The sequence below is a fragment of the Herpailurus yagouaroundi genome, unplaced genomic scaffold (assembly GCF_014898765.1).
Source record: "Herpailurus yagouaroundi ecotype Mexico unplaced genomic scaffold, PumYag 28, whole genome shotgun sequence".
Taxonomy (NCBI): Eukaryota; Metazoa; Chordata; class Mammalia; order Carnivora; family Felidae; genus Herpailurus; species Herpailurus yagouaroundi.
This window is the reverse complement of record NW_024412376.1, coordinates 75,757,969-75,782,845: the sequence shown is the minus strand read 5'-3', so window position 1 is coordinate 75,782,845 and position 24,877 is coordinate 75,757,969. Positions and strand designations below refer to the sequence as shown.

At 37.5% G+C, this 24,877-nt stretch overlaps 2 protein-coding genes and 1 long non-coding RNA gene across 4 annotated transcripts in view; 2 read left to right on the top strand and 1 right to left on the bottom strand.

Moving 5' to 3' along the window:
• Positions 1-89: 89 nt before the first annotated feature.
• On the top strand, positions 90-17,765 carry RRH (retinal pigment epithelium-derived rhodopsin homolog). Its single transcript, XM_040476158.1, has 7 exons — positions 90-643; positions 6,604-6,794; positions 8,459-8,558; positions 9,265-9,418; positions 10,302-10,470; positions 15,077-15,255; positions 16,687-17,765. Exons 1-7 carry the CDS (start codon positions 538-540, stop codon positions 16,799-16,801), a joined length of 1,014 nt encoding a protein of 337 aa, XP_040332092.1. The 5' UTR covers positions 90-537; the 3' UTR covers positions 16,802-17,765.
• LOC121031030 (uncharacterized) overlaps positions 991-24,877 on the bottom strand; it is a 66,654-nt gene continuing 42,767 nt past the window's right edge. For both annotated transcript variants that reach the window (XR_005790518.1, XR_005790517.1), the window contains 2 exons: positions 6,696-6,806; positions 991-1,323 (listed from right to left, as the gene is read on the bottom strand). This is a non-coding gene — a long non-coding RNA (uncharacterized LOC121031030). The remainder of the gene's footprint in view (positions 1,324-6,695; positions 6,807-24,877) is intronic.
• Positions 18,338-24,877, top strand: part of LRIT3 (leucine rich repeat, Ig-like and transmembrane domains 3) — a 24,384-nt gene continuing 17,844 nt past the window's right edge. The window contains exons 1-2 of the mRNA XM_040476147.1: positions 18,338-19,262; positions 22,192-22,664. Coding sequence (XP_040332081.1) covers positions 19,144-19,262; positions 22,192-22,664 — 592 coding nt within the window. The 5' untranslated portion in view covers positions 18,338-19,143. The remainder of the gene's footprint in view (positions 19,263-22,191; positions 22,665-24,877) is intronic.

Sequence of the window (24,877 nt, the reverse complement as noted above, 5' to 3'; positions counted from 1 at the left end):
TTTAGGGGAGTGAGATTTGGAAGGATGGAGGGAGACTACTTCTTTATGTCTGATTATTCAGATTGTTCTGGAAAAAGAAACTGAAATGGAAAAACTCAAATAGCTCAACAGAAAGTAGGGTCCTTAACCTGAATAGTTTTAGGTGACCAAAGCTGGTTCTTAATTTCAGGACTGATTTCCAGCAGCAATCAGTTAAGTCAGCTCCCACACTGATTTTTGAGTATGTTTATTGTTTGAATGGGATGTGTGCACTTGATAATCTCCTTAGATACTAAGCTGATGCCCAAATTGTTTAAAATGCGTGGTGCTTGTTATTTCTCTGTATTTTGCTAATAAGCTTTTGCCTTGTTCTGGGAATTAAAATCCTTTCACTAGCCCAATTAAATTTGTTAAGGGAGGGCCTCTATGAAAAGGCCCTTCTCTGAGGTCTTTGAGTGGAAATGATTGGTTCTGAAAATTCTTCTTCATCGACTCTTAAAACATTTTATAATCATTGAATGCTCATTATGAAGGCTGTCTCAACTTCTTCCCTCCAAAATGCTAAGGAATAACTTAGACAACAGTTCAGACTCTAAAAATGAAGATGGCTCGGTCTTTTCACAGACTGAACACAATATTGTTGCAGCTTACTTGATCACAGCAGGTATGGATGTTTACTCCATTAACTGTTATTTTTCTTTCAAATGGGTGAAGAAAAACAGTTTTTCAGCATAAGTCAGTAGAAAAAAGTATGGGATCAGAGATGTTTCAAGTCCTTTATCTTTTCTGAGTTGGGGTGCTCATGTGGGCAATAGAGATGATACTACTTGCCCCGTTTCCTGGCTGTAGAGTGAGAGAACATGGATGGAAGGATAAGTGAAGGCATTGTTAAGGGTGGTTAATGCCATAAGTTATTTTGAATCCTGATAAATAATGTGACAGTGGTGAAGTGCGGTTGAGAAAAGTTTTCTATAAAAATAATTTTTTAATCATCATCCGTATATTTGGTTATTACATTGTCAAATTAAGGCTTTATTGGGGAAGAGTGTGTACCATGGCATAAAAGTATTTTTAGGTCATTTACTATTCTCACACATCCTCTGTGTCGTCTTGTCTTTGGTGGTGGAATCTAATTAAGATCCTGGAAATCTAATTAAGGTCCTGGAAAGAAAATGAAAGTTGTAAAAAAAGAGAGCAGACTGTATTGTTGTTGAAGACAAGGTGGAAATTCAACTCATTCCCAGAATGCTGTATTGGAAAACTCTTGCACTTTGGATTTCATCCTTTAGTATCTATGCAACAGTGAGCAAATTCCCTCAGCTTTGTGTTCTTCCATTTTCTTATCTGAAAACAGGTTAAGAATAAGATACTTGTCATGATTGTTGTGAAGAGTAAAAACTGAGTGACTTAAACGACACATACAGTAGATGTTGGACACATGTGTTTCTTTCTCCTCACACGCACACAGTCACTGATGTATATTGGATTAAGATAAAGGTGTTTACTGAAAAAGAGGGATGGGGGAATGACAATAGAAGTTGTCTCATCTTTTTTAGGTAGAGGTTGAATTGTATAAATTTTATACTAAGCAGTAACTTCATTTTCTTTTTTTTTTTTTTTCAACGTTTATTTATTTTTGGAACAGAGAGAGACAGAGCATGAACGGGGGAGGGGCAGAGAGAGAGGGAGACACAGAATCAGAAACAGGCTCCAGTCTCCGAGCCATCAGCCCAGAGCCTGACGCGGGGCTCGAACTCACAGACCGCGAGATCGTGACCTGGCTGAAGTCGGACGCTTAACCGACTGCGCCACCCAGGCACCCCAGTAACTTCATTTTCAACTCTATGCTCAGTAATGAGTTTTAGAAGTAACTGTACCTTGGGTTGTTACCATGTTTTGTATTGACATTTGAAAATGTTCGAATATATTCAAAAGTGGAGTGAAAAGTATAACAAATCCTATGGTACTCAGTTTATTCTTTATAATTGCTTAGTTCCCCTATAATTCACAATTACTTTAGTGTTAGAAATTATGGTTCCTCAGATAATTTTTGTAAATTTTAGTACTATGCTAGCTTGTTCATTTGAATACCTCTGTATGATAAGTACTGACTGGACAAGTTCTAGTTTCTTTTTGATTTTTTTTTTTTTGTGTGTGGTTGAAACAATATGAGAAAACAATATGCTAATTAAAGAGAAAATCGTCACAATTACATAGAAATACTTGGTATACAAACCTTTGGTTTAGTTAGTTTTTTGTAGATGATCAAGAAAAGCTATCTTTTTTGATCTGTTTACAAACGATAGCATACAAAGACAATTTCTTGTTAAGAAATTGTTCTCTCTGGTTCTTGTGCTCATAGCAGTAACAATAATAGCAATCTTACTACAACTACAAAGATGACCACCACTACCAACTACCGCTACTGTTATTTGAATTTTTGCACTATTCTAAATAATTACTCGTATAGAATAATTCATCCTTATACTAAGTCAGTCAGTGACTTAGTTTTATCTTCCCTGTTTATACAGACAAAGTGTTTAAGTAACTTGCCCAACACACAAATCTACTAAGTAGCTACACCAGGATTTGAAGTCAGACATTTTGGTTCTAGAGCCCTCACATCTAACCTCAAAAGTCATTGTTTTTTTAATTTAAAAAATTTTTAAATTCATTTATTTATTTTGAGAGAGAGGAAGAGCACATGTGGGAGCTGAGGAGGGACAGAGAGAGGGAGAGAGAGAATCCCAAACAGGCTCCGGGCTGTCAGTGCAGAGCCCAATGCAGGGCTTGAACCCACAAACCGTGAGATCATGACCTGAACTGAAATCAAGTATTGGACAATTAACTGATTGAGCCACCGAGGTGCCCCCAAGGATCAGTTTTATTAAGGAATACGATGAGTATGTGTTATTTGGTTGTGGTTTTCGGATAAACTGAAGGGAGCATATCTAACCTCTTCATGCTTCTGTTGAAAGATTTATTGTTCTTTAGGTCCCCTAATTTAATAAAACCTACTCATCTTTCCAAACCCAAACCAAAAAAGCTATGAGAATAAAGCATTTATTTCATTTGTTACTTTTACCAAGAACTTATTTAGATTTTTTGTTTTTAATTTTTTCTTTTTTAAAAAAAAATTATTTTGAGAGAAAGTGCACATGGATGGGGGGGGGGCAGAGAGAGAAGGGGTGAGAGAGAATCCCAAGTAGGCTCCACGCTGTCAGTGCAGAGCCCAACACAGGGCTTGAACCCACAAACCATGAGATCACAACCTGAGCTGAAATCAAGAGTTGGATGCACAACCGACTCAGCCACCCAGGTCCCCTCGTTTTTAATTTTCAATTTAATATTTCCCTTATAAACTTTTATCAATTTGAGTACTGTCTCTTAATCCAGGTAAGGCTGGGAGGCAAGAGGGCATGGTAAATTAAAGATGTGAAATAAATTCATTATGAATGTAAAGTGAAGGGCAAGAGATACTAGGCTGCAGAGGAGGTTGTATATCAGGTAATGAAGAATCACCTAAGTCATAAGGGTGATGAGTCATTGAATAATGTGATTCCACTTGCATTTTAGAAATGTGCTATGTATTAGTAGCTAAGAGTCCACATAGGAGGCCCCTGTGTGATTAAGATTAAGAAGGATCCTGAGGAGGGACAAGTGGCAATGGGGATAGAAAGAAATAGACACACTCAAGAGCCAAAAGTTAGAATTGATGGTTGGGTGTGGCAATTGAAGGAGAAGGAGAGGGGATATCAAAGATGACAAGGTTTCTGTTTGGGGCTCCTGGTTAGATGGTGAAGCTATTCACCAAGATAGGAAAACACCTGGGGAGGAATAGGTTTGAGGCAGGAGGAGAAAAGTTTCTGGGTTCAGTTTGAGAGATGTCCAGTAAAAAGCTGGACACGTGGGTTTGAATTTTATGAGATCGATCTGGAAAGGATCAGCATATAGACTTGGATGTGTATGAAATCACTCAAGATTATGTACTGAATGTGAAAAGAAAGGGTCTGGTACAGAAACTTGGACAATGCACATATTTAATAAGAGAGATGGAGAAATAAAGGCCAGGTATAGATTAAGTAAGATCTACCAAAGAGATTGAAAGAAAGCCACAGAAGCCAAGGGGGAATTAATGTAGACTGAACTATTAAATGATCTATTATTATCTACTCCTTAGAAAATATCCGCAGTTTGAGAAATGGAGCAGAGAGCTTGAGATAGCTGCTGAGCAAATAAAGGGCCAACTTGTTTACCGCATATCCCCCATTATATCTAAGACCTCCCCAGAATAGTTAACTCTATTCTGGCTGTGTACTTGGTAGGCAACAATTTACTGTACTATGTTTTATCTGAACTTTTAAAACATCAAATTTATAATTAGCTTAGAAAGATTCTTCATTACTTTTTGCAGTATTTCTTGTATGCATGCTATAATACTTGATGCAAAAAATAGAGCCAAAGAGCGGGCCCTTGGCTGGCTCATTGGGCACAGCATGTTGCCTTTGATCTCAGGGTTATGAGTTCCAGCTCCACGTTGGGTGTAGAGATAACTTAAAAATATAATCTTAAGGGGTGCATTGGGTGGCTTAGTTGGTTAAGCGTCCAACTTCGGCTCAGGTCATGATCTTGCAGTTCGTGGGTTCAAGCCCCACGGTGGGCTCTGTGCTGACAGCTCGGAGCCCAGAACCTGCTGCAAATTCTGTCTCCTTCTCCCTCTGCCCCTCCGCCGCTTGCACTCTGTCTCTCTCAAAAATAAACAAAATTTTTTTAAATCTTAAAAAAAAATAAAAATAGAGCCAAAGAATCATCAAATTTGCTATCACTATGCCTTACTTATGCTTTGCAGGAATAATAGAAATGGAACAATATGAATTTCAGTTGTGGTCTGTTTATTAAATAAATCTATATGCCACATACTCATAGAACACAGGAGTCATTAGGAGCCTGAAATCTAGATGGGAAGACTAGGAATATATAAACGTTAAAGAATATATCATCACATAAGATTAATAATATATAATCTCAGCAAGCACTTTGGGAATTTAGAGAAGAGAGTACACTGTGGGTAGGGGAAGGCCCTAGGGCAGAACTGGGCTTGAATAGAACTTCGAAGGTTAGGTAGCATTTGATTGAATAGGTACAGGAAAAAAGTACGTTGTTCCAAGTGGAAGAAATTGGAGTCAAAATTTACAACAAGCCTTGTGTATTTGATAAATAACTAGAATGGAGGGCTTGTTTTGACAAGTGAGGAAATTTGCTTAAAGAAAGTGAAAACCAATTAAGGCAAAAACTGGAATATCAGGTTGGGACATGTGGGCTTTTATCCTACAGCCAGTGGAGAGTATTGAAAGTTCTGAGAAGAAACATTAATTCTATGTTGTAGCAAGCTTATTCTGCCCCAGCAAGGAAGGGAAAGAATGGGAATCTGGAAGCTTAGCGTGACAGGATGCTAAAAGGAAGTTTTGGATGAGGGTGTCAAGAAGTTCTTCCCCAGCTGATACTTTTGTGTGTTGGTGCTTGAAAACCTTCCCTCATTAGAATTGCTGGGGACTGCGCACCAGTTGTACTCTTCATAATGGTGAATACAACTCTGTGTTGTTGCTTACCCCTCTTTTAGCCCCCGGGAATCTGGTAATGGCTCTAGCCTCTCTCAGCCAAAATCTACTTCCCCATCCCCACTGTTAGGACCTGGTATGACCCACATCTGGGATATTTACACATCCTTTGCAGCATGTAGGTTGTTAATTGGGCTAACATACGTGTCTGGTCCACTCAACAATATTGCTTATTGTATATTAATACATGGCCATTCTGATTATGAAGTTCAGTCATCTATCTACCTGAGTCCAGCCTGTTCCAGGGCATTGACAACAATGAGTTTTGGGACCTGCAAGGCTAAGAATCAGATCCTAGTTTGTGGAAATTTGACTAGCGTGTTATCACCTGTGAAGCTTCTCAATGTACTTAAAAGCCAGCTTGACTTCCTTTTTGGATAGGCAAACCTTACAGAGTGCATTCTACAGATGTGTGTGAGTGAGTGTGTGTGTTGGATGCTTTGATTTGAACATGATGAATTTCAAGAAATATTGGAACAATGATCTGATCTTATACATGATAGATCCCTAATAAATGTTTAATGACAATGAGTTGAAGGAAAAGGGATATGGAACTGGAGCATGGGTCAAGGCTGGAACGAGACAGAAGAGCTGTTAGGACAGAATCATAGTTGAGGCTCGAGAAAGGAAACTTGAGAGAGAGAAAGCTTCAGGCCTCAGGAAGGAGGAGGAGGAAGTTATACTGCCAAAAGAGATAGTATGGTCATACATATATCTTAAAAATCAGCAGGGGTGGTATTATGAAAGATAAAGGAGCAATTTCAAGGGGAGTGTGATTAACCAGCCTTCAGTGCTATTTATGCAATTGGTAAATTCTTTGTTATTTTATTATTTCTATTGCACAAAAAGGCTGTGAAGATATTACAGTTTTAAGAACAGTTGAAGCTCCTCAAATGAATGAATTAAAATGGATTTGCTATTTGAAGGGGCTTAAATATTTAATTTTGATACTACTTTTAAACACTCAAATTAAAAAAAGTGATTTTTTTTTTGTATGTGTTCTCAGGTATGATAAGTATTCTCAGCAACATAATAGTTCTGGGCATCTTCATTAAGTACAAGGAACTTCGGACTCCCACAAATGCAATTATCATTAACCTGGCTGTTACTGACATAGGGGTCAGTAGCATTGGATATCCCATGTCTGCAGCTTCAGATCTGTATGGAAGTTGGAAATTTGGATATGCAGGATGTCAGGTATTGGAGATCCTTTGGAATGAAAGGAAAATAAAATAGATTAAAGAGATGTAAATTTAAATGTCTAAAAAAATTCCCACAGGTTTCAATCAAATAAGATCACATAGGATAATAGATAAAGCGCTCTTACTGAAAAGAACTTCAGGAGTGACTGGGAAATATATTCTTTAATAAGAGAAATGACCTTGGTAGCAATTATTATGTTTTCGAAATTTCCCCAACCCAAAGGAAAAAACAAAAAAATTAGCATTCAGCTAGAGAAGAAAAGTAAAAATCTGCATATTCAAAAAGAAATATCCTATTTTCATTTGAAACAATAAAATATTTAATGACAATATCGTAATATCTAAGTAATACAGTTAAGCTATCAGGTTTTTTCCCCTATGGAAAGTCCTCCAATGGAGTTGCTATTAATTATATCTACTATTAATTTTACTGGCAAGAAAATATATAAATATTAATTTGCATATCCTAGTAGGCAGACATGACTTTTGGCCTGATTTTTAAAATCAGTTTACTATTTTAAAAAGTTTACTATTTTAAAAATTATAAAATAGAGAATACAATGTAATAGAGAATAATGAATACTCATGTGTGTACCACCTAGTTTTGTCAGATCTTAAGGTTTTGCAATATGTGCTTCAGGTTGTTTTGCTTTTTAAAGATATAAAACTTGAAAAATACTGTTGAAGGCCATTGAGCACCATATCCAATCATATTTCCTTCTTTCCCATGAATGTTTTTCTATCTTAGTACATATTTAGGTGTGCATAAACTAAACTGCATGGATATTTTAAATTCTGTATAAATGATGTATTGTTTGTGTTATACAATCTTCATGTTTTTGAGGTTTATCCATGTTGTTGGATGTACTCAATTTAACTGCTACATGATATTCCATTTTATGAACATACCCGAATGTACTTATTTTTCTGTTATTGAGTATTTATCCCCCATGTTCTTCTTTCACCAACAAGGCTTCAATGAACATTCTTATTCATGTCTCCTACAATATGTGAGAGTTTCTTTAAATATATTTCTCAGGAGAGGGTTGTAGAGAATATTCATCTTCAACTTTACTAGATGTGCCCAAATTGCTCTCCAAAATGGGTAGGCCAATTAGGAGAACTTCTATGATTCCACATTCTCCCTAATGCTTGGGACTGTCAGACTTCTAATTTTTTTTTCATCATTTTTATGTGTCTAAATGGTATCTTACAATTTGCACTTCTTTGAATACATATTGTGGTTTACATCTTATGTCATAAATATTCAGATTCCCTCTTGTGTGAATCACTCATTTTTCTGTTTGTCTTTTCCCCTTGTTGAATTGTCTACCTTGTAAACACTAGTATTTTGTTGGTTATATGCATTGTACCTAATTTATAGTTTGTTTTTTACTCTGTTAATAGAATATATTGTATAGAAGTATTACTTTAAGTCTTAAAATTTTAAGTTTATTTTAATTAGTGAAGTCCTAAAGCACTTTCCATAAATGCCTTTAATAAGCCAGTTACAATATGACAATGGAAAATGTATTTTAAAATTATTAAAATAAAAAACATTCAATGTATCTAAAATATATTCTAACACTGGAATAAAAATGTAAATATCTCTTGGGAGGGCATGTAGAATAGTGGGTTCTTTCCGATTTTGATTTTTAGATTTATGCTGGGTTGAATATCTTTTTTGGAATGGCAAGTATTGGATTACTCACTGTTGTGGCTATGGATCGATACCTGACCATCTGCAGTCCTAACTCAGGTATAGTACTTCTCTCAACTTTCTCAACGGAAGGTACTTCCTGCCTAAGTACCACTTAACACACATTTACTTTAAAACATAAATGTAAAAAAAAAAAAACCCATATATATATACACACACATATGTATGTATATATATATATATATATATACATATACATATACATGTTATATATGTGTGTGTGTGTTTGTGTATGTATACATATACACACATGCATATATATGTGTGTGTGTGTGTGTGTGTGTAATGAGTTGTAATCATGGTCAGTCTTACTTGAGAATCCTTGTTCAAAAGTTTCGATGATTTCCTATTATAATTAGAATAAAATCCAAATTTCATAGCACAGCCTCCAAGGGTCTGTGTGGTCTGGCCCCTGGCTATCTTTCCAGCTTTGGCTAGGGCCTCTCATTTTGGAGTACTGGACAAGGCCTTTCCCACTTGGGGATCTTTGTAAATGCTGTTTCCCTAGGCCTGGAAAGTGTTTCTCCCTGCTTGTCCTCTGGCTGACCCTTTTTATCATTCAGGTTTTGGCTTAAATGCCATTTTCTTTTCTGAATATAAATTCACATAGATAGGCCTCTGAATGAATTAAAGTGTTTTGCAAAGAATCTACTTGACAACAAATTTGAATAGTTCGTAAAAACAAAGTGGAGGTATGAATTCATCACTGGCAAATGATGCTAATATTTCATCTGTTTGTTAATAGGAAGAAGAATGACCACCAACACTTACATCAGCATGATTCTGGGGGCCTGGCTCAATGGTCTCTTTTGGGCTTTGATGCCTGTCATAGGGTGGGCTAGTTATGCCCCAGATCCTACTGGGGCTACTTGTACCATAAACTGGAGGAAAAATGATGCGTAAGAGACACATTTACACTTTATAATCAAATACTTCTAATGTAGACATTTTCTCACCATTTCAAATTTAAGGTCAGGTCAAATGTTTTCCAATCAGAGTGTGGCAAAGTGCTTCCTTGGTGGTGACATGTGAATCCAGCATTGAATTACTCTTGTTTGCAAGTAAAGGCCATCCAGCTCCCTTGTTCCCCTTACCCTTTTACATCCTCTCCTGTGGCACCAAAGTGGGCACAGAAGCACCCTTTCGGTATTTGTAACTCAGAGATAGAATCCAAAAGGGAAAAGGGAGTGTTAATATCGCTAGACAGCATGCAGCTCCGTGGGAAGCCCAGGCTGAGTCCCTACTATCTTTTCAAGATGGTCTGGTGATAAAGCTGAAATTACACAGCGAAAGAAGTCACTGTAAGGATTCTCTTGTTTGTTAGTTTTGCTTCTCTGTATTTACCAGGAAAAAGAGGGTAACTTCGTTTATTAAAGAAAACGAAAGACTACTCAGAAAAACAAGTAGAAAATTTCTGAATCTAAATTTAAGATTTTTCTGTAAAGGAGCAATAGTAAATATTTTTATGCTTTACAGACAAGACTGTCTCTGTTATAATTGTTCAAGCCTGCCTGTGAAAGCAGCCATAGACAGTATATAAATGAATGTAGTTCCAATAACATTTAATTTACAAAGACGGATGACAAGGCTGGTGTGGCCTGTAGGCTACACTTTGCCAACTCCTAGTCTAAAGGAATTAGTTAAATATCCTTCCTAAGCTATTTAATAATACAGTGACTGTTTAACAGTGCTAGTATTATTTTTAATATTGTCCTATTTCCTTTGCCCTATTTAGCACTTTAAACAAGTAGTGATTTAATGATTCCCTTTTCTTGTTTTCAGATCTTTTGTTTCTTTCACGATGACAGTTATTGCGATAAATTTTATTGTACCCTTGACAGTGATGTTTTACTGTTATTACCATGTCACTCAAACCATTAAATGTCATGATACTAGTAACTGCACTGGATACCTCAACAGAGATTGGTCAAATCAGGTAGATGTGACAAAGGTAAGATTAAAATCCTTAAAATGTTTTTGCAATGGAGCTTTTACACATATGTGGTCTATATTATAATCACCTCTCCCCAACACCTGATTCTTATTCTCTGGCTCTTTTTCTTGTTTGCCTTCATATTTCTTTCTTTCTTTTAATGTTTATTCATTTTTTGAGAGAGACAGAGAGAGATAGAGAGAGGCGGAGCGCGAGTGGTGGAGGGGCAGAGAGAGGGACACAGAGAATCCAAAGCAGGCTCCAGGCTCTGAGCTGTCAGCACAGAGACCCACGTGGGGTTTTGAACCCATGAACCATTAGATCATGACCTGAGCTGAAGTCAGATGCTTAACCAACTGAGCCCCCAGGCGCCCCTGCCTCCATATTTCTAAATGATGTGTTTATCTGCTGTTTTGGATATTTTTATTTGCTATTACTCTTGATTTCCCACTATGGACAATGAGAATTTAGCTCTCTTATAATCTTTCCCACTCCTCTACCCCAACCTTTTCTCCTCATCTTGTCAGTATAATGTTAATATTTGGTTACATTATTTTACATTATCGTAACTACCTAAATTTTGTTTATTGCAGACCTCTGTAAGGTTCTGTGATTTGTATTTTTTTAAACAAATTTTTTTTCTTTTGGGGTTAATAATTCATTCCTTTCTTTCTTCCTCCCTCCTCCTCTCTGTCCCCTCTTCTGCTCCCCATCTGTCCTACCCTCCCCACCACCATAGTTATGGTTACTGTTCTGTGTACCTATTGCCAATTCATCTCTTAACTCCCTACCAGAAGTGCCAATCTCCTCTCAATATTTTCAAATGCATCAGAGACTAATTGACTTTATCTTTTTTTTTTTTGGAACAGTCCCTCCTGGCACTTCCAAGTGCCTTGCTCTATACTGGCCCTTCTCTAAGACCACTGCCAGCATCCTCAGATCTCTTTATCACCAACTGGGAATGCCTTTGGCCTCTTTCCTGGGTTGAATCACCTGTTTTCTGGCTTGCGTATCTTCCTTTTTCTTGGTTACTCTCTCATTTGATGGAACACATTCTCAAGTAGATTTCTGAGATTATAGGGAGGTATATTTTTTAAAGATTTTGTTGCCTGAAAAATGTCTTAATTCTATGATTATATTTGACTGTTTGCCTTGTATGGAATTTTAAGTAGAAAACGATTTTCAAAGAGTTTTGAAAGCATTGCCCTATAGCTTCCCAGCTTCCGGTGTTGCTATTACGAAGGCTGACAGCATGCTTGTGACAGTCCCTTTGTAGTGATCTATGCATTCTCTCTGGAAGCTTGAAGGATCATTTCTGTGTCTCTAATTTTCTGGAATTTCATGCAGATGTGCCTTGATGGGGCTCTTTATTCACCATGTGCTGGGTACTTGGTGAGTTCTTTCAATATGAAGACTCAGGTCCTCCCCTTCTGGGAGACTTCTTGTATTATTTCTCTGGCGATTTCCTCTCTCTGTTTTGTTTTTCCTGTTCTCTTTTTCTGGAAGTCCTTTTTTTTTTAAATATTAAATTTCCTGGATTTACCTTCCAATTTTCTTAAATTTTCTCTCCTATGTTGTCTCTGTCTTGGGCTTTGTTTCCGTTTGTTTCTTTCTGAGAGATTTCCTCAACCATGTCTATGTCTGGGGTTGGGTGAGAAAAATGAGGCTCAAGACTTGGGTGCAAAATTTAATCAGGCACCACAAAACTCAGTAATCCGCCCCCCCCAACACACAAAGTAGTTAATGTATTTTTATTATTTTTTTAATGCTTATTTATTTTTGAGACAGAGACACACAGTGAGTGTGGGGGAGGTGTACAGAGGGAGACACGGAATCCCAAGCAAGCTCCAGGCTCCAAGCTGTCAGCACAGAGCCTGACATGGGGCTCGAACTCACCAACCGTGAGATCGTGACCTGAGCCGAAGTCTGATGCTTAACTGACTGAGCCACCCAGGTGCTCCAGTTAATGTAGCATTTTTAAAAAAAAATCAAAATTAATGTCAGAAACTCATTGAACAAAATATAAAATTTTAAATAAAGATAGGATCTCACCCTGCCCTTGCATGACTCACCTCAGTACCCCAATCCTGGCTAATCACATTGTTCAACTTTTCTATTGCATTTTAAAAATTCTCCTCTTTCTTTTATAGATAGGGCATAGGAGAAAGCCCATTTTTATAGATAAAAAGAATTAGTTTACACCCTCTACTCCTTTTCAATAGCCCCCTCTTCTTGTTTTATGGATATGTATCTTCTCTCATTTCTGTTCATCACATATTTTTTGTTTCCCCTGAATTTCTGCATCATTTTTTGGTATCTTTTTAAAAAAAAGAATTATCATTGAAGTATAATTGGCATACAATGTTATATTAGTTTCAGGTGTACAACATAGTGATTCAATGATTCTCTACATGATACAATGTTCACCACAATAATTGTAGTTACTATCTGTCACCATTAAATGTCATTATAATATTATTGACTATGTTCCCTATGCTGTACTTTCACCTCTATGACTTATTTATTTTATAACTGGAAGTTTGTACCTCTTAATTCTCCTCACCTATTTTACTCATCCCCTATGTTCCTCCCCTCTGGCAACCACGTTTTCCATATTGATGAGTCTATTTCTGTCTGTCTGTTTGTTCATTTGGTTTTGTTTCTTAGATTCCACATATAGGTGGAATCATATGGTATTTGTCTTTCTCTGTCTGACTTATTTCACTTAGCATAATATAATATCCTCTGGGTCCATCCATGTTGCAAATGGCAAAGTTTCATTCTTTCTATGGGTAAGTGATATTCCATTGTGGGGTGTGTGTGTGTTTATGTACATATATATGTATATAATTTATATATATACATTAGATAGATACACACACACACACACACACACACACACACACACACACACACCATTTTTGTCTCTGCCTGTCAGTTTGTTTCCTCGGTATCTGGTGGTCAGCGACTGTCTCCTGCATATTTAAAAGTGATACACTAAAAAGCTGATTGTGAGCTCTGGACATGCTCCTCACTGGGATGTTTCCTTGGGGGGAATTTCTGACACTCTGTATCTCCAGGTATTTTCTTCAGGGCTGGTCAGTTCCCAAGGAGACTCTTTCATGTTTCTTAGTGGGAAGCACAAGTCTGTTTCCCAGATTCTCATGGCTCAGAGCAGGGAGGGGACAGACAGCATGCAGCACCCCTCTTTCTTACAGTGCTCCAGCTCTCTGCTAAGCCCAAGATCCTATAGTTTCCTACCTCTTAGACTGAAGCTCTGGGATTCTTCTGGGGAGAGGATGGGGCAGTTGCATGGTGGAATGGTAAGGGGATTCAGAAGTTTGTCTGTTTTTGCAGATTTCAATGAGTTCTGCTATTTTAAGTTCCATGTGCTGCCCTACATTCAGAGCTAGCTGTTACCTCCACGTCCAGGGACTTTCTGAAGTTCTGCGTAATGGATTAGTCTCTATTTCATGTTCCCTCACTGATGGTACTTTTAAAAGTTTTTTAAATTTATTTTTAAATTATTCTTGTGTCTGATAAATAATTTGCTGCTTGCCCAATGGTTATTCAGTTTTAATTTTTACAAGGCTATTGTCTAATCTGTGATTCTCAGACCTTAAGGGTTTAGATCTTTTTAAACCTCTATCATTTTAGTGGACAATCAATAAGGAACAATGTAAAAATTATATTTTTTTTATATAAAGGAGATGCAAGGGAGCTGCGTTACAAAACTATCTGCACTGTACATCTATGTGGAGCTTCTGTATTACAATACAGTGAACTCAATATAGGACTTTGGTCTTTTCAAGATTGAACTTAGAAAGTGAGAAGGTTAGTTTTTAGATTAGCAAATAATGAGAGTGAGAGGAAAAAGCACAATGCCAGCAGTCCATAGCACAATTACTAGAAATGGGTTAAGAGTGGGTTTTCATGTGCCTTTCATCAAAGCCAGCTTTTGTATTCTTCCTTTCCCAGATAAAGAGGACATCCTTTACATCTGTATAACATTCTACTCATTTAACAAGTTCTTGTTATCATAGAGGACTTCAGGCACATAAGCAAAGTACAATGAGGTTTGGAAAAATTCAGTTTTTGGGGTGCCTGGGTGGCTCGGCCAGTTTAGCATCCGACTTCAGCTCAGGTCACGATCTGACAGTTCGTGAGTTTGAGCCCCACATCAGGTTCTGTGCTGATGGCTTGGAGCCTGGAGCCTGTTTCAGATTCTCTGTCTTCTTTTTTTTCAACGTTTTTTTTTTAAATTTTTTAATTTTTTTTTTAATTTATTTTTGGGACAGAGAGAGACAGAGCATGAACGGGGGAGGGGCAGAGAGAGAGGGAGACACAGAATCGGAAACAGGCTCCAGGCTCCGAGCCACCAGCCCAGAGCCCGACGCGGGGCTCGAACTCACGGACCGCGAGATCGTGACCTGGCTGAAGTCGGACGCTTTACCGACTGAGCCACCCAGGCGCCCCTGGATTCTCTGTCTTCTTTCTCCCTCCCTCTCTCTGCCCCTTTCCTGTTCTCTCTCTCTCTCTCTCTCAAAAATAAACATTAAAAAAAAATTTAAAAAATTTCAATATTTTAGATATTGGGTTTGCCAAATATTGATTTATTTTACAGATGTCTGTGATAATGATATTTATGTTTCTGGTGGCATGGTCCCCTTATTCCATCGTGTGCTTATGGGCTTCTTTTGGTGACCCAAAGAAGATCCCTCCCTCAATGGCCATCATAGCTCCACTATTTGCAAAATCTTCTACATTCTACAATCCCTGTATTTATGTGGTTGCTAATAAAAAGTAAGTAATGTCTAAAATGCTTTGAAAAAAAACAGATATAGAAAGAATGTTAAAAAAAAATTAGGGGGGTTGGAGAGTGACAGAAATTCACTTCAAACTAGTGTAAAAATTATTTGGCTCATGCAACTGGAGAAGCATCTAGGCCCTTAAATGCCTAGAGCTCCAGTTCTGTGAGAGCCTCTTCCCACATGGAGGTGAGATGATCACAGCAACACAAGACCCAAGTTCTACCATCTAAGCTTTTCCAAACTCGAGTTTCATCTCAGACAGCTCCCTGATCGAAAAGCTGCTGGAAAGTTGTTAGTGGGCTCAGCTTAGTTCTCGTGGTTACCCCACCCAAAATACATGGAATTGATTTTCCAAAGAAAAGAGTGGTTCTATTACCAGAAAAGGGACAAGGTGAAGAAGACAACGTTGAACTCCATAAGTGGGTAGCATAGTTGTATATTAGAACAGAAGACATTCAGATGCAAGAGAAAAACCCGGTGCTAAAATAAAAGGACTTCAGGGGTGGGTAGTCATTCAGGATAATAAAGAATCCCCCACTCTCCCCTCTCCCCCCTTGTTGGGACTCAGCAATATTTCCTCTGTGAAGCTTAGATTATTTTATTTCCTGTTACTGCAGAAAGGTGGAATAACTAATTTATTGTCCTTAAATATTTGATAAGAAAAATCTCAGTAGAGGTCAGGTAATTTGATCCTGGAATGCCAGCGATGCTTCTATTAAACTTACATTATTTAGGCACATGTTTGGTAGAGCAGCTTTAGCTACAGGAATACAGGGAAACAGAAAAACTTTTAAGAGCAAACAGACCACATAAGAATAACGAACACATTTTTATTTATTTTGAGAGAAAGGGTGCACATGCACGCATAAGTTAGTAGGGGAAAGTCAGAGAAAGAATCTCAAGTAGGCTTCTCGCTGTCAGCGTTGAGCCTGATGCAGGGCTTTATTTCATGAACTGTGAGGTCACGACTTGAGCTGAAATCAAGAGTCAGAGGTTTAACCGACTGAGCCACCCAGGCGCCCCAAGAACACATTTTAAATTCAGAGCCTATTGGTAGTTCTTTTGGAAAGATTAGTCATTTTCAAGCTCCCCTTAATTTCAACTGGCCTTTGTTCAGAAGAACAAATGCATGAAACACACATCCTTGGTTCAAGTAAACTGTAATTGACATTAGAAGTGTCATCTTAAACAGGCATAACTATTGATTTGTATTAAATGCCTTCAATATTTATAATCAGTGGTGTAAAACTGGTCTGTAACTGTACCATATACCTTATACATTTATGAATGCTTTTAAAGTTGGAGGCAGAAATTTATTTGGAGATGTCAATTAGCAGTAGAGGCATCTTAGCCATATTTGAAAATGCTTTAATAGTTCCAAATCATTATAGGATAATGCCAGATTTCCCCTTTTTTACTGTAGATTTCGGAAGGCGATGTTTGCCATGTTCAAATGTGAGAATCACCAACCTATGCCCGTGACAAGTATTTTACCAATGGATGTATCTCAAAACCCACTGACTTCTGGAAGAAAGTGAAATAAGAGAAAAAGCACACAGTATCAAAATTTTTTTATTTACTTTTTTCTCCAATGGTTTAGTTTTATTTTAAATATGATCGTGTTTAGATCAGATACATAGATTATTGTCCTATTAGACCCTAAATGCCTCAAGTGTTTCTCCTGTTTCTTCTATTTGTGGGATGGCTACCGTAGTGAATGTTTCTTTATGTCCTTTATGTAAACTTATGTCCATCTCCTTTGATGGAGCTAGGCACATGAGATTAAGGCCCATTCTATTTCTCCCAATCGTGGCACTCATTACACTGTGTCAATGACCAAGTAACTTGCCTGGGTCCTCCATTAGACTAGAAGTAGCCATTATTTTAATATTCAAATAAATTAATAATAATAAATAGTCTTCAGTAAGTAAATTACAGAAATGAGGTGTTGGATGTTCCTAGATGGAACTAGATGGAAAACATTTTTAGCATTTCACTCTTAAAATTTTAATGCAAATATTAACATTCTATTTAACAAAAATAATCAAATGAATATTAAACATTTGCTTCTAAATCACATTAGTTGATGCACATATTTACTTTATATACCAATATAATCTCTGTATATTATTATGTATTCTGCATTTTCAATTAACATTTTTCTGTATATATATTTCCATATATTTGCCACTAGACTTAATTTAATCAGAGTGGGTTTTTTGTGTTTTGTTCTTTTGTTCCTATTTTGTCTGAAATTTACTTCATAGTGGCAAGAACACAGCATGCAATCTACCCTTTCAACCAGTTTTTAAGTGTACAATATAGTATTGGTAACTGTGACTACAGTATTGCACAGCAGATCTGTAGAACTTATTGTCTTGCTTAACTGAAATGGCTATTGATAGCTGTATGCTTGCTCTTTGATGTATTCTTAGCACATAACTGCATGTTGCTTGGTACATAGTAGGCACTCAATAAAAAAACTGTTGAATGTGGAATGCATTTGTAGACTCAGGTATTTGTTGTTTGAAATAACCATTAAGCATAGTATGATAATGTAATACTGTTTAAATAATGGACATTTAAAATCTACAGTATTTTATTTTAATTGAGCATATTTTGCTGACTTTATTGTTTCTACATGCACTCTATCAGTTTTATTTATTTATTTATTTTTCAACGTTTATTTATTTTTGGGACAGAGAGAGACAGAGCATGAACGGGGGAGGGGCAGAGAGAGAGGGAGACACAGAATCGGAAACAGGCTCCAGGCTCTGAGCCATCAGCCCAGAGCCCGACGCGGGGCTCGAACTCACGGACCGCGAGATCGTGACCTGGCTGAAGTCGGACGCTTAACCGACTGCGCTACCCAGGCGCCCCATCTATCAGTTTTAAATAAAACTTCCCATAATATTCTTACTTTTATAGAATTTCCTTTTGAAAAAGTTTTTTTTGGTTTAAAGATGATTGATAGAACTACCCAATACAATAATAGCAAGATTAAATTATATATATGTATGTGTGTGTGTGTGTGTGTGTGTGTGTGTGTGTGATCAGGCAAGGCCAATCAATACACACACACATAAACACACACACACACCACTAAATCCATGACTATCAACTGTCGATGAGGATTTTCCATCTTCTGTGATTGGAGGTAGTTTTTAATTATTGAATTACATTTTTGTTTTCTGATAGAGCCTAATTTTGCTAAAAGAAATGGATCTTCAGATCTGGCTTGATGCCCGTAACTTGGGAAACTAATGTAGAATAAAATATATTCTTAAACCAAGGTAATGGCCTTCATTACAAACAAACATGCTGCACTGAGTTGATGTGGGAGAGCTGCAGGAGACATTCTCACCAGAGCCTGGGTCCTGCTACTCAGTGGTGGATTGAAGCATTTTGCCTAAAAAATCTAGGTACTGGGTTTTGTTTACTTTGTTTTTGGTGATCACAAATGCAAAAACTATAATTTATAATGTTATATAAATAAGCTGCAGTATTTTCTAGCACCCCTAAAACATTGAATTATTTTAAACGTTAAGTGTATCTTCACAGTATAGTAGCAATTACATTTATAGGAAAAGGATTTAATAGGCATTTCCTTGCAAATCTGGAGATGGGCAACTATTGAAATTTTTTTGACATGTGCTTGATTTTCATATTCCTTGGAATGTGTTACTTTGCTGAAACCATTTTCAAAGCCTAGGTCGATTGATCCCCTGTAAAATACACTTGAAGGTTAAGTAACTACAGATCTCAGCTAATCCCATCTAATCTGCTGTTACTAAATGGCTGTTTGCATTCCTAGCACACCAGTTTCTGAAGTTTAGGATTTGGTTTTTACTTTCTGTTCAAATAACCTCTACAAGGAGCGATGCGTCTTTCAGCATGCCTGTGCATTGTGCTCATTAGCTTTTTGGAGGGAGTGAGCTGTTCATGTCCTTCACAGTGCACCTGCGATTATCATGGCAGAAATGACGGCACAGGATCAAGGTATGCTCCTCTCCTTGCTATTAAGTGTTCTAATGATTTTTTTGGAAAAGGACTCCAACTAGGCAGCCTTATTTTGAAAGCAAATTGTTGACCAGGTATCAGAGGACAGAAGGTTTAATTTACCTAAGCTTTAGCTTAATTGTGTTAATACCAGTTGCTCACTCCATTGTTTTCATTTTGAGCAATTCAGCTCTTAAAACCCTCTCAAATTATCTGAGACTCTCAAACACATTCTGTGTAACCAAAATCTTCACTGCACTCATATTCACAACCTGTCCCTTTTAGGTCAAACCACTGAAATGTGTGTGGCCAGCTCAGCTTGTTTACAGAAGGCATGAGAGGGAGGGCCAATCTAGGAGGTAACCAGAGCATTTGCTTCCCTGATTTGCCATTTCTTTTTCATGCCTTCTGGATAGACCTTAAAAAGTAGGAAGGAAGATCACAAGAGTGAATTTAGAAATGTTCATAGTTAGAATTTTTCATTTTAAGGTACTGGAGTTTACAAAGAAAAGTTGGAAAGATACAAATCAGCCTTGTCTATTGCAGACACTGGGGGGCCTCACTGAAGTTAATCTCTGGGCTGCTTTAACATCTACCTGTGGAGTGAGAATACTTACATACTAATAATGTAGTGAGTCCTTTGAGCTAGAAGTTAAATGCAAAACAGAACTGTTGTTAGCTAAACCTGGTAGAACTTGATTTTGGTGGGGGGGAGGTGGGCAGGGAGGATATTTAATAACAACCAGATTATTTTGTGGCTTGGTTGAAGTGAACAGTGAGACTCTCATTGAAAATAATTAGTTAATCGCCCAATTTATGTCTTAAAACTATTTTTTTAATTTTTATTTTTTAATGTTTACTTTTGAGAGAGAGAGAGAGAGAGAGAGAGAGACAGAGTACGAGAAGGGGAGGGGCAGAGAGAGAGAGGGAGACACAGAATCCCAAGCAGGCTCCAGGCTCTGAGCTGTCAGCACAGAGCCTGATGCAGGCCTCAAACCCATGAACCTGGAGATCATGACCTGAGCCAAAGTCAGACGCTTAACCAGCTGAGCAACCCAGGCCACTATATCTTACAACTTTAAACAAATAAACAATAACAAGTAAAATATATTTTTGAGTAATTTGATTTGTTATTGTTTGAACTTTACTTAACCAACTCTTTGTATCTTTTTGAGATATTCACTAAGTAGGTTAAGACAAGGAAAGAATGTAACAAATTAAAGACCTACTTGGCAAAAGATATGAAGCAGTTAATGACTACGGGCTCCGTAATTTTGAGAAAACAGCCACAGAAATGTTTATTTTTTTCCCCATGATAACCCCATTATTGATTTTATAAAAACCATAGCACATTATGCCTGGCAAGGACTCTAGAAATAATCTAGTTTGACTGCTGTCCTTTTATAAACAAAGAAACACAACCATACAGAGATTAAATGACTTGTCCAAGGTCACAACACTGAGTTGACGCAGTGACTGGTTGATAAAGATGCTACGTCTTTCAGCTTCCTATCCAGGCTTTTTTCCATTACGCTGGAATGCTGACTTACCATTCTGTTATAAAATAGCACCGAAGGTTGTAATTTGGAATAGAGATGAAGAAAAAGAGGTGTTCCTAGAGAATTCCAATGATTCCATAGTCTTCTCCTAAAATTACAGAAAGGAGATGATATTGTCAGCGCACTCCAGCTTTCTGCTACCTACTTCCCTTTACATTATACACTGGCTTTTAAAATTCACTGGTTTAATGTCCTGTTTTTACCAAATGGCTGTTTCATTGTTATTATGTACTACAAGTATAATAGACTTTAATTTAGACTATGCTTTGCAAAATTTTTATTGTTCATTTTTCAGCAATCCAGTGGGAGTGAGTATGAATGAGGGATAAATAAGTCTTTTTTTCAGGTTAAAATGAATCTAAATTCTCTGATTCTTCATACTTTATATCCACAGAGGGGACAGGCTTGTTTTTGTATGCCTGTTTTACAAATGCCATTAAACAAGAGCACAATGTGACTTACTCAAGGTCACTTAGGTTAGTGAGTGGTAAAAGAAATAAACTTGCAGTTTCTGGTTTATTCCTTAGGCTGAAAGGAACTCACCGGTCACATTAAAATAGAGTTCAACTTTAAGCATCTAGTGTGAACACTTGGCTTTTTTTTCTTTCTCCTTCCTTCCTTTTTAAAATTAAGTTATTTAAAAGGGATCAATTTATAACGTTAACAGGGGATTTTAAAAATATGGGTCATTTCCTAAAGTGGTTAAAAGTGTGTACTGTAGAGTTGGACAGATGTGGGTTTAATAGGTGGCTGTGTAACCCACTGGCTATATGACCTTCAGCAGTTACCGCACATTGGTGGGCCTCAGTTATTTTCTCTGTAAAAATGAGATTAATGATAAAAAATGGCAAACACCCATTATTATGTGCCAGGAAGGTATAAAATTTTACACCCATTTCAATTAATCATCCTAACAGTGCCATGTGGGAAAATGAAGTTGAGGGACTGACGTGGCTTTTCATGTCCACAAAGGAAGTGGCAGAGCTTAGATCTGAACCAAGATCAGCCTGACTCCAGAGCCGGTGCCCTTACCTATTACCCAGTATCTACCTTATAGGGCTGTTGATAAATTAGGTGGATGTGATGTGTGTTGCACAGGTCTGACACATAAAGAGTTCCATCAATAGTAGGTTGAAACACATGAAATTGCTGATATTTGATCATTTTTATCCTACAAAAATGGCCATTTCATATGATTCAACCTAAAAGAAGAAGATGATGGTGATGATGAATTATGAATAGGTCAGCCAGGCTGAACAGGTATTTTGTGAAAACGAGTAGGAAATGAAAAACTGATGCATGTTTCAAGTATTATTTTTTCACGTGGGTCTTGGAAAGCAGGTTTCCTTCCACTGCTTTTGTGACACTAGGTCGGTGCTATGTAATGACCTGGATATGAACGAGGTCCCTATGAACTTCCCTGTGGAAACTGTGAAGCTACGTATTGAGAAGACTGTCATCCGCAGAATCCCCGCAGAGGCCTTCTACTACCTGGTGGAGCTCCAATACCTCTGGGTGACTTACAATTCCGTGGCCAGCCTTGATGCCAGCAGCTTTTACAACCTAAAGCAGCTGCATGAGTTGCGCTTGGATGGAAATTCTCTGGCCGCTTTCCCTTGGGCATCCCTGCTGGACATGCCCCAGCTGAGGACCCTGGATTTGCACAACAACAAAATAACCAGTGTGCCTAACGAGGTGGTCAGGTACCTGAAGAACCTTGTCTACTTGGATTTATCAAGCAACAGGCTAACCACACTACCACCAGATTTCCTGGAGAGCTGGTCCCACTTACTTACAACATCGTCAAGAAGCCTGGACCTTTCACCACAAAGAATTATTCTTGGTAAGCTCAGAAGCCTCTGGGCTTCTTGGGTCCAGATTATTTGCTTTGCGTGCCTTCAGCTGTTCAGCCTTTTCACATTTATTGAATTTGGCTTTTTACTCTATACTTGAGTTTTTGATGGAATGGCACTTTATTGGTTGACTTAGGGTCAATTGACTTGTTTACCCTGTATAACGTGTAATGGCTCTCTATGAGCGCTGGAGGGAGGGTGGCAGGCAGTATGTGTGTTGGAGGAGCGAGAAGAGTTAGTTTCATAAACTGAGAGACTGATGGTGCTGTCAGAGATACTGGGGCTGAGTGACAAAACCTACCAACCTGCCCTGTTTCTGTGAACATATCAATGCTCCATGCTCTGCCACAGTCAACCTGCTCTGTTCTCTTTTCAGCCCTTCATCAGGCTCTTCAGGAGTAGAAGAGGGGCACTGGCATCTTTATGAGGTGGCAGTGGTTTAATTAATTAGGGAGAACAGCTTCCAAATTTTCTTAATCTAGAAAGAAATGATGAAGGCACCAGTTATTGGGGTCGCCTAGTGGACTTGGTCTCTTAGTTTAACTGTGATATGTTTTGTAGACTTTGATCTTGACTTTGTTTAGGTTCTATGGGTATTTGTCTTGGGTTCTTTAAGTGTAAACTCCTTTCAGTAAGTCTATCTCTTCCTTTTTTTGTATCTTCCCACAGTGCTTTGCACGGCGCTCTACACATGGCAAATGCCCGGTAAATGTGGTTGCCAGATTGAAATCAGGGAACTGAGACCCTTCTCAAGGGGTATCTGTGGGCAGTGAGGTCTTTCATACTTTTGTGTGTGACACAAGCCTGAGGCTCTGATCAAGTTGATTTCCTAAATTCTTGTTCACCCAGTAAGCCTAGGTCATTAGTTCACCATTTATGTCCATCAGGGCTGCAGGAGAGGCTGTATTTCTCAGGATGAAAGAACTGGGTCTTTGGCCAGGGAAATGACTTATCAGCCTTTTGGCGTGAGAGGCAACTCGATGCTAAATTTGTGCCAGGAATTCCTATTGACCAATACCACATGCTCAAATATTTGCCAAAGCAAATTATAAATAAAGATAACTGATTTTTTTTTTGATAAAAAGGAAAAATGCTGTGGCAGCATTTAAATGATTTTAGCATTGCTTTTGTTGAAATGTAAATACATTTTGGTGCTTATGAGACTAAAAATATGAGTGATAAAAAACAGACACGAAGAGGAAAAGTCATGTAATTTTTTATTATATGGCTATTTTTTGTTTACCTACTGTTTATCTAATATTTCAAACATTTCTATTAGAGAATAAAAGGAATATTATAGGATGGATTGGGGAAAAATATTAGTTTAATTTAACAATAGTTGTGGAGTCCTTCTTATTATGTACACCATGACAGGCACCGTGTAAACCTGTACAGCAGTATTTATTTACTCTATTTTAGCCACTAATTTAGTCCTTATGAGTAAGACTAATAGCTAGAAATTGTCTTAAACATTGAGATTCTATTTCTCTACACATTTTTCTAAGTTTCTTTGAAAGTGACTCTTGGTTCTAATAGAATTACCAAATGGAGAGCTATAGTAGAAAATAAAATCAAATTAATAAATTCTTATTAATAGCTCTCTAATGACTAGTCAATTTAGTAAAAGGTGAAAGATTTGTTCGATCTGAAGAGAAACCAGAGTATCTAATGACTAGTCACTAATATTGCTAATATCATTATGAAGAATTGATTTATGGGACATTAATATTGTTACCTTGTGAGTTAAATCTGGATAAAAGTTTAGGGATCAAACTGAAAAGGGTTAAGAAATCTCACAGTCCTAAGAGATAAACATCTTTATCTATGCTTCAGGGTTCAGATTGTTCAAAAGCAGATTCTTTAAAAAGGTGACATGAAAATACTTTTGGTATAACATTAAACTGAGAAATCAGGGTATGTAATTATACATATTCATGATCATAACTATTTTAAAATGTGCAAAGAGGAACGCCTGGGTGGCTCAGTAAGTTGAGTGTCTGACTCTTGACTCTGACTCAGGTCATGATACCAGGGTTGTGTTGTGGGATTCAGCCCTGAGTTGGGCCCTGCACTGAGTGTGGAGTCTGCTTAGGACTCTCTCTCTCAATCTCTCCCTCTGTCCCTCTCCCCTGCTTGCAATGCTGTCTCTAAAATACAATACAATACAATACAATACAATACAATACAATACAATACAATACAA